General features: G+C 62.1%; 1 protein-coding gene across 1 annotated transcript; it reads left to right on the forward strand.

Annotated features, from left to right (window-relative positions):
• Positions 1 to 1,112: 1,112 nt before the first annotated feature.
• SLC12A3 (solute carrier family 12 member 3) lies at positions 1,113 to 10,913 on the forward strand. The gene is made up of 26 exons (XM_056361249.1): positions 1,113 to 2,508; positions 2,761 to 2,907; positions 3,134 to 3,209; positions 3,363 to 3,458; positions 3,611 to 3,750; positions 4,084 to 4,194; positions 4,375 to 4,486; positions 4,735 to 4,865; positions 5,118 to 5,202; positions 5,453 to 5,607; positions 5,941 to 6,048; positions 6,287 to 6,410; positions 6,486 to 6,587; positions 6,684 to 6,839; positions 6,917 to 7,016; positions 7,438 to 7,549; positions 8,109 to 8,249; positions 8,427 to 8,533; positions 8,701 to 8,783; positions 8,969 to 9,040; positions 9,231 to 9,332; positions 9,536 to 9,647; positions 9,940 to 10,026; positions 10,115 to 10,250; positions 10,361 to 10,428; positions 10,751 to 10,913. The coding sequence occupies exons 1-26, from the start codon at positions 2,215 to 2,217 to the stop codon at positions 10,890 to 10,892; spliced, it is 3,099 nt and encodes a 1,032-aa protein (XP_056217224.1). The 5' UTR covers positions 1,113 to 2,214; the 3' UTR covers positions 10,893 to 10,913.
• Positions 10,914 to 11,280: the final 367 nt, after the last annotated feature.

Genomic DNA, 11,280 nt, shown 5'->3' on the forward strand with positions numbered 1-11,280 from the left:
TTCCAGCCTGGAGGAAAGAAAAAACTTGTTAATTCCAGTTCTGTGTCCCTGGGGTTGGGACAGTGCTCAGATACTGTCACCATTCGTGTCGCTGTACCAGTGGTTTTGTCCTGTTTCCGTCTGGGTCTGAAGTTGGAAGGATGGAAATGGTGCCTGGAAGAGGATGGGAGGGGATCCCTTTGTCCCTGTCGGCTAAACCATCTGTTCTGTCTTCCCAGGCTTCCTTCCCTGCAGTGCTGGGAAACCGAGTCCCGCTGGGCATGGTGGGTCTGCAGCGCTGAGCCCCGGCGCCGTTTGTGTGGCCTGTGTCACCCAGGGCGGTAGGTTCCCTCTTCCACAGGGATGGAAGCGGGACAACTCAAACTTCGTTAAAGGCCTGTTGGAATGTAGCTCTTTGGCAAACTTTAGAAGAAGCTGTATGTAAAGCATTGCCCCGTTGGGTGCCTTAACTCGATTCAGGTTCATTTGATGCATTTAATAGCCAGAACGAACTGGGGGATCGGCTGGAAGCGAGGGAGAGCCCAGCAGAAGCAACTTGGCACCTCTTCACCGTGAGCGGAGGGGCTGGAGGGATGCGCCACAGAGCTCTGCTCTCCTGCTCGCAGCTCCCAGCGCCCGACGGCCCCGGTATTGTTGCTGCAGCTGGTGTTGTGAATCAGGCCGACGACAAGCGCATCCTACTATCCGGCTATTTCACTACACCAGGGTTGCATCATACCACTCGCTTCGCTCTTCACCCAGCATCTGGAGACCTCCTGTCTCTCCTGGAGCACCTTTGGCTGCGCTGTGTTTAAGAGATTCCCCCTCCGCATTTCAGACACTCCATGTTCCATGGTGGTTCGGGCAAGTGAAGTGTTTTTGCTGAAATAACGAGCTTCTAAAATAAAGCCAATTTCAGCTGGGCATGAGCCTGCTGCTGCATCTGTTGTGAGGGCAGAGCTGGTGTCCCCGTCTCACCCTCCTCCCCGCTCACAAGGCCAGGCGTGGGGAGCGGTGGTGGTGGCACCGGGTGCTGGCGCGATGCTGGGCGTTAGGAGGGCTGCGCCGCGGGGATGCAGGCAGGGCTGCCTGTCCGGACAGCGTCTGCTCGCCCACAAACAACACTGGGGGGGCTGAAGTGAGTCCTCAAAACGTGGGTTACAATTTGTGCGTGAATGCAAAAGAGAGCCAGAGGCAGCAGGGCAGGCAGGCTGAATTTTCCATTAACTTGCAAAGCCACACAGGGCTGAAATTCAAATGGGCTGCCCTCGGATTTTATTGCCTGCCTTATTTGCTGTCTTGGCCGATCTTATCTGTAACTGCTTTTAAGGCACATGTGACACCGGGCTGCAGAGGTATAAAAGATGCCCGTCCCTCCCCCTGTCCCTCACCTGCTGGTGGCTGTGAAGGCTGAGCGTGGCCTCGGCTCCCATCTGGTCTGATGTGGGGAAGGTCTGAAGTGGCTTATTACATCAGGGGTGGGATCTGGGGGAGCTCTGTTCCCTGGGCGCTCAGCGGCTCCCCAGGGAGGGGGCTGAGGGCCCGTGGGCATCCCTGCTGCCCCGCTCCGGGGAGCTGCCAGCTCCCGGCGCTGCGCAATCACAGAGGGGCTGAGTGCCACCGCTCCGTGTCCCCTGGCTTCTTCATCCCCCTCCCCAGCCCCTGGCACCCGGGTCCCGGCGGGGGTACCCCCCACCCCGTGGTGTTGCACTCCCCCCCTTTCCCCTGCTTTCACTGTGAGATGAAGCAGCCGTTCCCCTCCCTGTGTCCGGCACTCGGTGCTGCCCGCAGCGGCTCGGAGCCCGGCCGAGATGATTTAGTGGATCTGTCAGGTCTGGGGCAGTATCCCAGGGAAGGGCAAGGGTGCGTGGGAGTCCTGCTCCCATTTTCCATAACAAATCCCCGTGGGAACTGAATGTTCCCAGGCTGGGGCCAGAGGCAAACTCAGCACTGCGTTTCTGTGTCAATCTGTCCTTAGGACTTAATCTCAAACCCGTTATCGCCGCCCCCATCGGGCACTGGGAGGCGGCGATGCCCATTACAGCGGTTTTGATACCCCTTCCAGCTATTTTTTTTTTCCCCCTGACCAGCTTGGGGTGGTTTGAGCCGATTCCTTCCCCCATTACCATCGGCGGTGGGTGGGTGCCGGTTGCCTCACTCCGGTTTAGCTGGGTATAAAGCTGGGGAGCCCCTGGCCACCCCATCCCTCCCCTGGCAGGCTCCTGGGTAGGGGCGATGGCCGAGCTGCCCGCCCCGGAGCTGCCCCCTGCCCGCTGCAGCGGCCGCTTCACCATCAGCACCCTCCTGGGCATGGAGGAGGGCGGCCGGGGTCCCTACGTGCCCACCGAGGGGGCTGGCTGCGACAGCGCCCAGCCCACCCACCTCTCCGGCAGCACCTTCTGCACCAGGACCTTTGGCTACAACACGGTGGACGTGGTGCCTGCCTACGAGCACTACGCCAACAGCACGGGGGTGGGCGACGCCGGGAAGGGCAGGCCCTCGCTGGCGGACCTGCACTCCATCCTCAAGGTACGGTGGGGGTCGGCCGTGCCGCCGGCATCCCCTGGCCATGCCACCGGTCCCTGCCACGTGGCACTGGGTCTCCTGGTGCTGTAACTGGTGCTGTGCCCATGTGTGCATCCCTGGGCAAGCCCCAGGAGGAGCCGGAGGGATAACCCAGCTGTTTCCAGCTGTTCCCAGCCAGAGCTGCCCCCCTTGCCTGCACCGCCGGGGGTGGCTGGCTGCCTTCGGCCCTCACCTGCCTCCCCCTGGTCCCCGCAGCCCGAGCCGGGCCGTCTGGGTGTGCAGGTGCCCGACGCACAGCGGAGCAATGGGCTGTCGGAGGCTGGGCTGGAGGAGGTGGCGGGGGAGCTGGGCAGAGCCCCCGCGCCGGAGCCCGTCCGCTTCGGATGGGTGAAGGGCGTGATGGTGAGTGTGGCTCATCCCGCAGGGAGCATCTTTCCCCCCCACGAGTATTTGCCCCTCGGCGCTGCATTTTTCCCCATATATGTGTTTTTCACAAGTGTCTGCGCTCTGAATAATTCCCTGCCCTCGGCGAGCTGGCTTCTGCTCCGAGGGGCAGGAGAGCCGCCGTGGCCCTGGCCGTCCCCAGGTGCCCTCATGCTGACGGCTGGTCCCCCTCTCCACCTCCCAGATCCGCTGCATGCTGAACATCTGGGGAGTCATCCTCTACCTGCGCTTGCCCTGGATCACCGCCCAGGCGGGAATCGGTGGGTGCTGCGGGCAGGGCAGCGGCACCCGGCTCACCGCCACCCGAAACACCCAGCGGGGCGGGAATGCCGGCACCGTGGGGCGATGCGTGGGGTCCTGGGGGGTCTCCTGGGGGGGGAGTGCAGGAAGGAAGCAGTGCCCTCTCCCCACAGCCCTGACGTGGCTCATCATCCTGATGTCCGTGACGGTGACCACCATCACCGGCTTGTCCATCTCCGCCATATCCACCAACGGCAAAGTGAAGTCAGGTAGCACGGCCCCGCCACCAGCCCGGGGATGTCTCCTCCACTCTGGGGCTGTCCTGTGGGCCTGAGCTCCTGGCATGAGCTGCGGGGTGCAGGGGGCCCCAAAAACGTGTGGGGGAGGCAGCTAACGCCATGGGGTGTTCCCACCCTCTCAGGGGGCACGTACTTCCTCATCTCACGGAGCCTCGGGCCGGAGCTGGGCGGCTCCATCGGGCTGATCTTTGCCTTCGCGAACGCGGTGGCTGTGGCCATGCACACAGTGGGCTTTGCCGAAACTGTCCGGGACCTGCTGCAGGTGAGGAAATGGCTCTGCGTGTCCTCTGGGTCCCGTCCACCCGCACCGTCCCCATCCCCGCCGTCTCCATCTCTGCCACTTTCATCCCCACCACTTCCATCCCTATCTCCATCCCCGCTGTCTCTATCTCTGCCGCCTCCATCCCTTCCACCCCCATCCCTGCCGCCCCCATCCCCACCGCCTCCCCACGCAAGCTGCACTAATTACCAACTGCTGTGTCAATGTTGAACCGCTGATAATGGTTATCTCGTGGCTGCTAAAACTCCTGGGAATCCCGGTGGTTCGGTAAGGGGGAGGGTTGTCACCGCGTTGTGGATGGTTCCCCCTCCCCAGGAGCACAACTCCCTCATCGTGGACCCCACCAACGACATCCGCATCATCGGGGTTGTCACCGTGACGGTGCTGCTTGGCATCTCCCTGGCTGGCATGGAGTGGGAGGCCAAGGTACCCCTCGCCTCTGCTCACCTTATTCCCTTGGGCTGATAAGAGCCGTCCCCACGGCCCGCTGGGCATCCGAGGATGCCCACAGCTCCCCCAAAACGGGAAAGGGTTTCTCCTAACGCCTTCTTCACCCTCTCAGCACCCAAACCCCAACACCTCAGCCGGCTCTTTCTGGTCTGGCAGGCGCAGATACTGTTTTTCCTGGTCATCTTGGTTTCCTTCATAAATTACCTGGTGGGGACAGTGATCCCGGCCACCACCGAGAAGCAAGCGAAGGGCTTCTTCAGCTACCGAGGTGGGTCTGCTACGTGTTGGGGTTACGCTCAGCAGGTCCAAGCACGTTGCTGGAACCTGGCTCTTCGCTGCTGCTGGGGGAGAAGTTTGCCACGGGGAGGTGCTCCTTGCTGAGATGGCATTAAAAGCGGGGTGGCCTCCTCCCGTGGGTCACCCCCCAGCGGCGTGCCCCCCGCCAGCGCTGCGGTGCTCCACCAGGAGAAAGGCAGCTGGGGGGCTCCGAATGCTTCTCCTCTGCTTCCTCCCCAGCTGACATCTTTGCTCAGAATTTCGTGCCCAACTGGCGTGGACCTGAGGGCTCCTTCTTCGGCTTGTTTTCCATTTTCTTCCCGTCGGCAACTGGCATCCTGGCGGGGGCCAACATTTCAGGTGACCTGAAGGTGGGTTTTGACCTAAGCCAGCGTTTGTCAGGGCTCAAGCCTTGTTACTGCCGGGGCTTTGCTTTTTATCCAACTTTCAGATCCTATTTTATTTCTTCTGGAAACTGTGGCAAAGGCTCAGCCGGGAGATGCTCAGCGGCCTTGTGTCGCAATGAATTAAAATTCCTCTTGAATAACAGCCGCAATTAAAATGACATTGTAGCGGTGCCGCTGGAAAGCTGTCTTACGTTTCTCTGCGACTCCCCTGGGCAGGACCCTGCCGTGGCCATCCCCAAGGGCACCTTGATGGCCATCTTCTGGACCACTGTGTCTTACCTGGTGCTCTCTGCTACCATCGGTAAGCAGCAGCACTACACCCTCGGGTTAGCTGGGAGGATGCAGGTGATGGGAGCCGGGAGCAAGCCGTGGGCGCCGACACTGGTGGGGGCAAGGTCCTCCTGGGTGGGCAACGCAGCCCATGGCATTGCTCATTGCCATCGCAAAACCATGGAGAGATGCTGGTCCTGCTCCAGCCCTGCCGGAGGGCTGCTGGGATGGCGCATGGGCAGGTGAGCGGGTGCTGAGCGGGCGCTGCGTGCCCCCACCAGGCGCCTGCGTGGTCCGGGACGCCTCGGGCAGCCTGAATGACAGCGTGGTGGTGGGCTCGCCCGGCTGCGAGGGACTGGCCTGTGGCTTCGGCTGGAACTTCACCGCCTGCGCCCAGCGGCAGAGCTGCCGATACGGGCTCAGCAACTACTACCAGGTGCTGCTGGGGCCGGTCGCCTGCCCCCGTCCCTCCTCCCAGCTGGGTTTGTGCTGCAGGGGATGGGTTTCCCAGGGCAGCCCCATGCCTGGCATCCCCCCAGCATCCTGGGGGGCACTCATGCTGTTAAAGCACCCACATAACGGGGATGAAACAGGGAGCACATCTTCCTCGGGCTTTTGGATATGGCTGGACTTTGCCATCTGGATAAGGTTGACAGAAAAGCACTGAGGGCGGCAGGATGGGGCCCAGGGGCTGGAAATCCCTTAGGGCCAGGGCAGAGGTTGAGGCACTGGGGGTGATGGGGTTCCTGACCACCCGGTTTTTGGGCAGAGCATGAGCATGGTGTCCGGCTTTGGCCCCCTCATCACAGCAGGGATCTTTGGTGCTACCCTCTCGTCGGCACTGGCCTGCCTCGTCTCAGCTCCCAAAGTCTTCCAGGTGAGGGGGTGGCATGTCTGGGTCCCCCAGCTCCTGTCCCCAAGCTCGGCAGCAGGAGTGGGCGATGCTGCTGGGCACATTCTCAGTGCTACGGGGCTTTGCAGCCATGAGCAGCCCCAGGGTGAGGAGGAGGAGAATTGTGTCAGCGTAGGGCACGAGGCCCTTGCAAGAGCCACCGTGGCGCTGCCATCCCATGTCCCCAGCAAAGCCCGCCGTCCCCAACGCGTCTCTCCCGCAGTGTCTCTGCAGGGACCAGCTCTACCCTCTCATAGGCTTCTTCGGGAAGGGCTACGGCAGGAACAGCGAGCCCATCCGTGGCTACATGCTCACCTACGTCATCGCTGTCGGCTTCATCCTCATCGGTAGGTGCCGGGTGACCGCCAGGCGACTGGCTCGGTCCCTGCGCCAGCAACTCGCTCTCCTCTTCCTCCCTGCAGCCGAGCTCAACGCCATCGCTCCCATCATCTCCAACTTCTTCCTCTGCTCCTACGCCCTCATCAACTTCAGCTGCTTCCACGCCTCCATCACCAACTCGCCAGGTGGGCTGTGCCGCGCTGCGCCGTGCCGTGCCGTGCTGCGTGGCTCCCTGTGCGCTCCCCGTCCCGGCAGCGGCCGCTGTGTGTGTTTGCGTGCAGGCTGGCGACCCTCCTTTCGGTATTACAGCAAGTGGGCCGCGCTCTTCGGGGCCGTCATCTCAGTGGTGATCATGTTCCTGCTGACCTGGTGGGCAGCCCTCATTGCCTTTGGCATCGTCATCTTCCTGCTGGGATATGTCCTCTACAAAAAGCCGGGTGCGTGGTGGTAACCCGGCCCCGGTGATGCCCCAGGAGGTGCCTGGCCCCATTGCTAACCCGTCTTCCCCTCCCAGATGTCAACTGGGGCTCCTCCATGCAAGCCAGCTCGTACAATATGGCCCTCACCTACTCTGTGGGGCTGAGCGAAGTGGACGAGCACATCAAGAACTACAGGCAAGAGCAGCTGAGCACGGCGCTGGGCGTGGAGGGAGAGGGATGCAGAGCCGGCCGCTGCCACAGGCAAACCCAGGATGGCTTCATGCCCATGGCCACATCCTCACCAGCATCCTCAGTAACTGGGAGCCCTGGCAAAATGTGGCTGTCTCCAAAATCCCACACCTTTTCCTTATGGGCAGGGGTGGAAAGCAGGGCAAACCTTGCCTTCCCCGTGCCAGGCAGACATGCTGGTCTCATCTGATATAAAAAGGCCAAAGAGTGAGGCTGGACCCTCAGCCAGATGGTTCCATCTCATCCTAAAGATGCTCCCTATAGTTGCCACTGGCCAGGCATGGAAGAAGAGAGGTGGCTTGTTCCAGAGAGGCTGGGTGCCTCCAGAGTCCCAGCCTTCACCCTCCCTTGCTCTCCCTGCCTGCAGACCGCAGTGCCTGGTGCTGACCGGCCCGCCCAATTTCCGTCCAGCCCTGGTGGACTTCGTGGGGACGTTCACCAAGAACCTCAGCCTGATGCTCTGCGGCAATGTGGTGATCGTGAGTCACCTGCAAAAGCTGGTCAGTCCCTTGTCCTGGGGGCTCTGGCCACCCATGGGCAATGGGCTGGCAAAGCCAGATGCGTCCTGGTGGGCTCACGGGGGTGGCGACTGAAATGTGCCCATTTATGTGTCACTGGATGATTGAATGTTTCATCTGGAAGCCTCTCCAGCTTGTTAAGCAGTATTGATGAAGCACTGGGATGTCCCAGGGGCTAACGACTTCCCCTTGCCAATTAATGGTCAATGCAATGATGCGGCAGGACAAGGCGGCTTCTCGGAGGACGGGGGGGGGTGGGTCCTGCAGCCCCAAAGTCTCAAGAGTAACTGGGTGCAGCAAACACCAGCTCCTCCGCAGCCGCAGGGCTGCCGGCGCCATTTGTGTTGGCTGTCCACTCCCAGATCTTGCTGGTTTTCTTGCTGCGGTTGCGACCTCCCATGCGTGTGCTGCGGGGACGGCCGGGTCTTGCCAATGATGTGGGAAGGGAGGAGCTGGGGGCCCTTGGTGCCAGCCCGAGGAAGGGACGCCTGTGCCTGAGCCCTGCACCTGCTCCCTGCAGGGACCCTGGAAGCAGAAGATGCTGGAGTCCCGGCTGACGGCAGACGGCCACACCAAGTGGCTTATGAAGAGGAAGATCAAGGCTTTCTACACAGACGTGGTGGCGGAGGATCTGAGAAGTGGTGTCCAAATGCTCATCCAGGTAGAGCCGTCCTTGGCCATTGACCGTCAGGGTCCCTCCTTTTCCATCATGGCTCAGGGCGCTCTGACCCCCTTCCCCAACCTCCAGGCACCCCCTTGGCATCACTCTGCTGGGGACTAACACCACTCATGTCCGCCTGTCCCCGCAGAGGGGTCTCATGGGGACATCTCTCTGTAGGCTGCTGGCCTTGGGAAGATGAGACCCAACATCTTGGTGCTGGGCTACAAGAGGAACTGGCAGACGGTGTCCCCGCAGAGCCTGGAGGACTACGTGGGCATCCTGCAGTACGGCCACGCCGGCTCCTCCGCCCCCCGGGGTCGCCAGCACCCGGTGGTGGCCCCGCGGTGGGGTGCGGGGGGCTGCGGCCACATGCACAAGGTCCAGCTGGGCTGGCAAGTGCCGCCTGGCATGAGCCGGCCGCTGTTAACTGCCTTCTCCTCCCTCCTTCCAGTGACGCCTTCGATTTCAAGTATGGCGTGTGCTTGCTGAGAATGAAGGAAGGGCTGAACGTTTCCCGAGTGCTCCAGGCTCACGGTGAGCGGGTTTGGGCAGCCAGGGATGCTCAGAGATGAGCCAGAGGTGTAGGATGTGCCAGCTGGCACAGTGTCCCCAGGCGAAGGTCACAGTCCTGGGGGGACATCGCTCCTGGGCTGGGACCAAAGGGGATGGGGACAGCGGGGTGCTGCCCTGCTGCCCGTGCTCTTCTCCTCCATCCTCAGTTAACCCCATGTTTGAGGCAGCAGAGCACCCCGAGGAGAACGGCACCGGCGGCAGAGGAGCCCTGGACACAGGTTGGTCCTGACTTGGGGCTGCCCGGAGCATCTCCGTCTCCGAGGATGATTTTTGGGGAGCCAGATGGGCAGGCAGGGTGTGGGTTTCGAGCAGCAGCGGGGAGCAGGGCTGGGACCAGGAGGAAGCAGTGCCTGTGATCCATGGCCGGTGGTGCCTCTCACCGACGCCGGGATCCTCTCGCCCTGGCAGGAGACGCCACCGCCCTGGCTGGCGAGCCGCAGGCGAGCACCATCTTCCAGAGTGAGCAGGGCAAGAAAACCATCGACATTTACTGGCTCTTCGATGACGGAGGTAACCTTCCCCTTGGGCTGCTGCAGCTCATCGCCGTCCACCCCTCCGGCTAACGCGCACCCAGCAGCTCCATCACGATGCCCGGGAAGGCTCGGTCCTTGCCAAACAGTGCCAGGGCATCCCTGGCATCCGGCACCAAGCAAGCACTGGCGCGCCGCTGGGGCCACCACCACCGTGGCTCCCATCGGGTGTTTTGGGGACAGGTCTCACACTGCTTATCCCCTACCTCCTGAGGCGCAAGAAGCGGTGGGGGAAGTGTAAAATCCGGGTGTTTGTCGGCGGGCAGATCAACAGGATGGATGAGGAGAGGAAGGCGTAAGTGCTGGTGGCCGCTGGCACCCCGTGGCCCCTTAGCCATGCGGCCACCACTGCTGTCCCCGTGGGTGGGTGGCAGGAGCTGCTTCCCCTGCCCCGAGCCCCCCCAGCTTTGCCGTAACAGGATCTGTGGGCCCCAACCCGGCTGCTTTGCCTCGCCTCTCCAAAAATCAATGATCGTGGAGTGGGAAAACCCCAAGTGCAGAGCGAGCGCAGCGGCAGGGATTTCTGCCAGGGCAGAGCCACCGTGCCCCCCTTGTTTTTGGAAAATGTGTCCTTTTCCCTCTGGCAGGATTGTCTCTCTGCTGAGCAAGTTCCGCCTCGGCTTCCACGAGGTCCACATCCTCCCCGACATCAACCAGAAACCCCGGCCAGAGCAGTAACGGCCCCCTCCCCTTCTCCCCCCCCCTTCCACACCCCAAACCCACCCCAGACCCCATTCCCTGGCACCGTCTGTTCTCTTGCAGCATCAAGAGGTTCGACGACCTGATCACTCCCTTCAGGCTGAACGACGGCTTCAAAGACGAGGCCACGGTGACTGAGCTACGGCAGGGCTGTCCCTGGAAGATTTCTGATGAGGAGGTGGATAAAAACCGAGCCAAGGTAGCACCGGTGCCACGAGGGGTCCCGCAAAGGGTCTCTTCCTTGTGAGACAGAATTCACTCTTTTTGGCAACAATTATTTTGCCTTCGCCAACCCTCTTTGTTCCGCAGTCGCTCCGACAAGTGAGACTGAACGAGATTTTGCTGGATTACTCGCGGGATGCGGCGCTCATAGCCATGTAGGTGCCAGCAACACCCTCGTGCCTGTTTCTTGCCCCACGGCAACGGTCCCTCTGGCTGCTCATCCCCCCGTGCGGGGGGCTCCTGGACAGACACCCCGGCGCTGCGGTGGGATGGTGCCGCGCTGTGGGGAAAAGCCCTTGGAAGGCACCAAGGGGTCCAGCCCGGGTCCTGTCGGGGTGGGAGGACGTGGTGTTGGCCCTTCTTAGGGAAATAAGCTGCAAATTAGCACCAGATTGAGAGAAGGGCTAAGGACGGAGCTTGGCTCGGCCGGGCGGCCGAGGGGGCTGCGCCTCACCCGGCCCCTCGCTGCCACCGCAGCACGCTGCCCGTCGGCAGGAAGGGTCGATGCCCCAGCTCCCTCTACATGGCCTGGCTCGAGACCCTCTCGCAGGACCTGAGACCCCCCGTCATCCTCACCCGAGGAAACCAAGAGAACGTGCTGACCTTTTACTGCCAATAAAACCTCCCGGATCCCTGCCGACTTGGGGTGTGGATTTTTTTCAGGCCAGTTTTGCTCTCAGAGCGCACTCGCCCAGGGGTCTGGGGGGGCAGCGAAGGTCTGTGGTGGCCAGCTCTCGGGCAGCGCCCACCACGCGCAGCTGCCACCCTCTCCCAAAGACTTGGGTGGCTGATCTCTGTCTTCGTAGGTCGTACCTAGATATAAAATAGCGCCAGCATCGCTCCGGCTCTGGGTTTAGCCAGAGCTGTGCAGCTGAGGCGTGGGGCCCCATCCTGAGAGCAGCAAGGGGACAGCGGGACCCCTGTGCCTGCTGCCCTGGAGAGCCCGAGTGGTGCACAGGGGCTGACCCACAGCCCCGGCAAAGCCACCGTCCCAGGGTGAGACCTGC

Source organism: Falco biarmicus, chromosome 15 (assembly GCF_023638135.1).
Source record: "Falco biarmicus isolate bFalBia1 chromosome 15, bFalBia1.pri, whole genome shotgun sequence".
NCBI classification, from domain to species: domain Eukaryota; kingdom Metazoa; phylum Chordata; class Aves; order Falconiformes; family Falconidae; genus Falco; species Falco biarmicus.

Excerpts from the sequence above, each read along its gene's own strand:
- SLC12A3 (XM_056361249.1), top strand. The coding sequence starts at position 2,215 with ATGGCCGAGCTGCCCGCCCCGGAGCTGCCCCCTGCCCGCTGCAGCGGC. Across the intron at positions 2,509-2,760 it reads ACCTGCACTCCATCCTCAAG|CCCGAGCCGGGCCGTCTGGG; the intron begins GTACGGTGGGGG and ends TGGTCCCCGCAG. Across the intron at positions 7,017-7,437 it reads GAGCACATCAAGAACTACAG|ACCGCAGTGCCTGGTGCTGA; the intron begins GCAAGAGCAGCT and ends CCCTGCCTGCAG.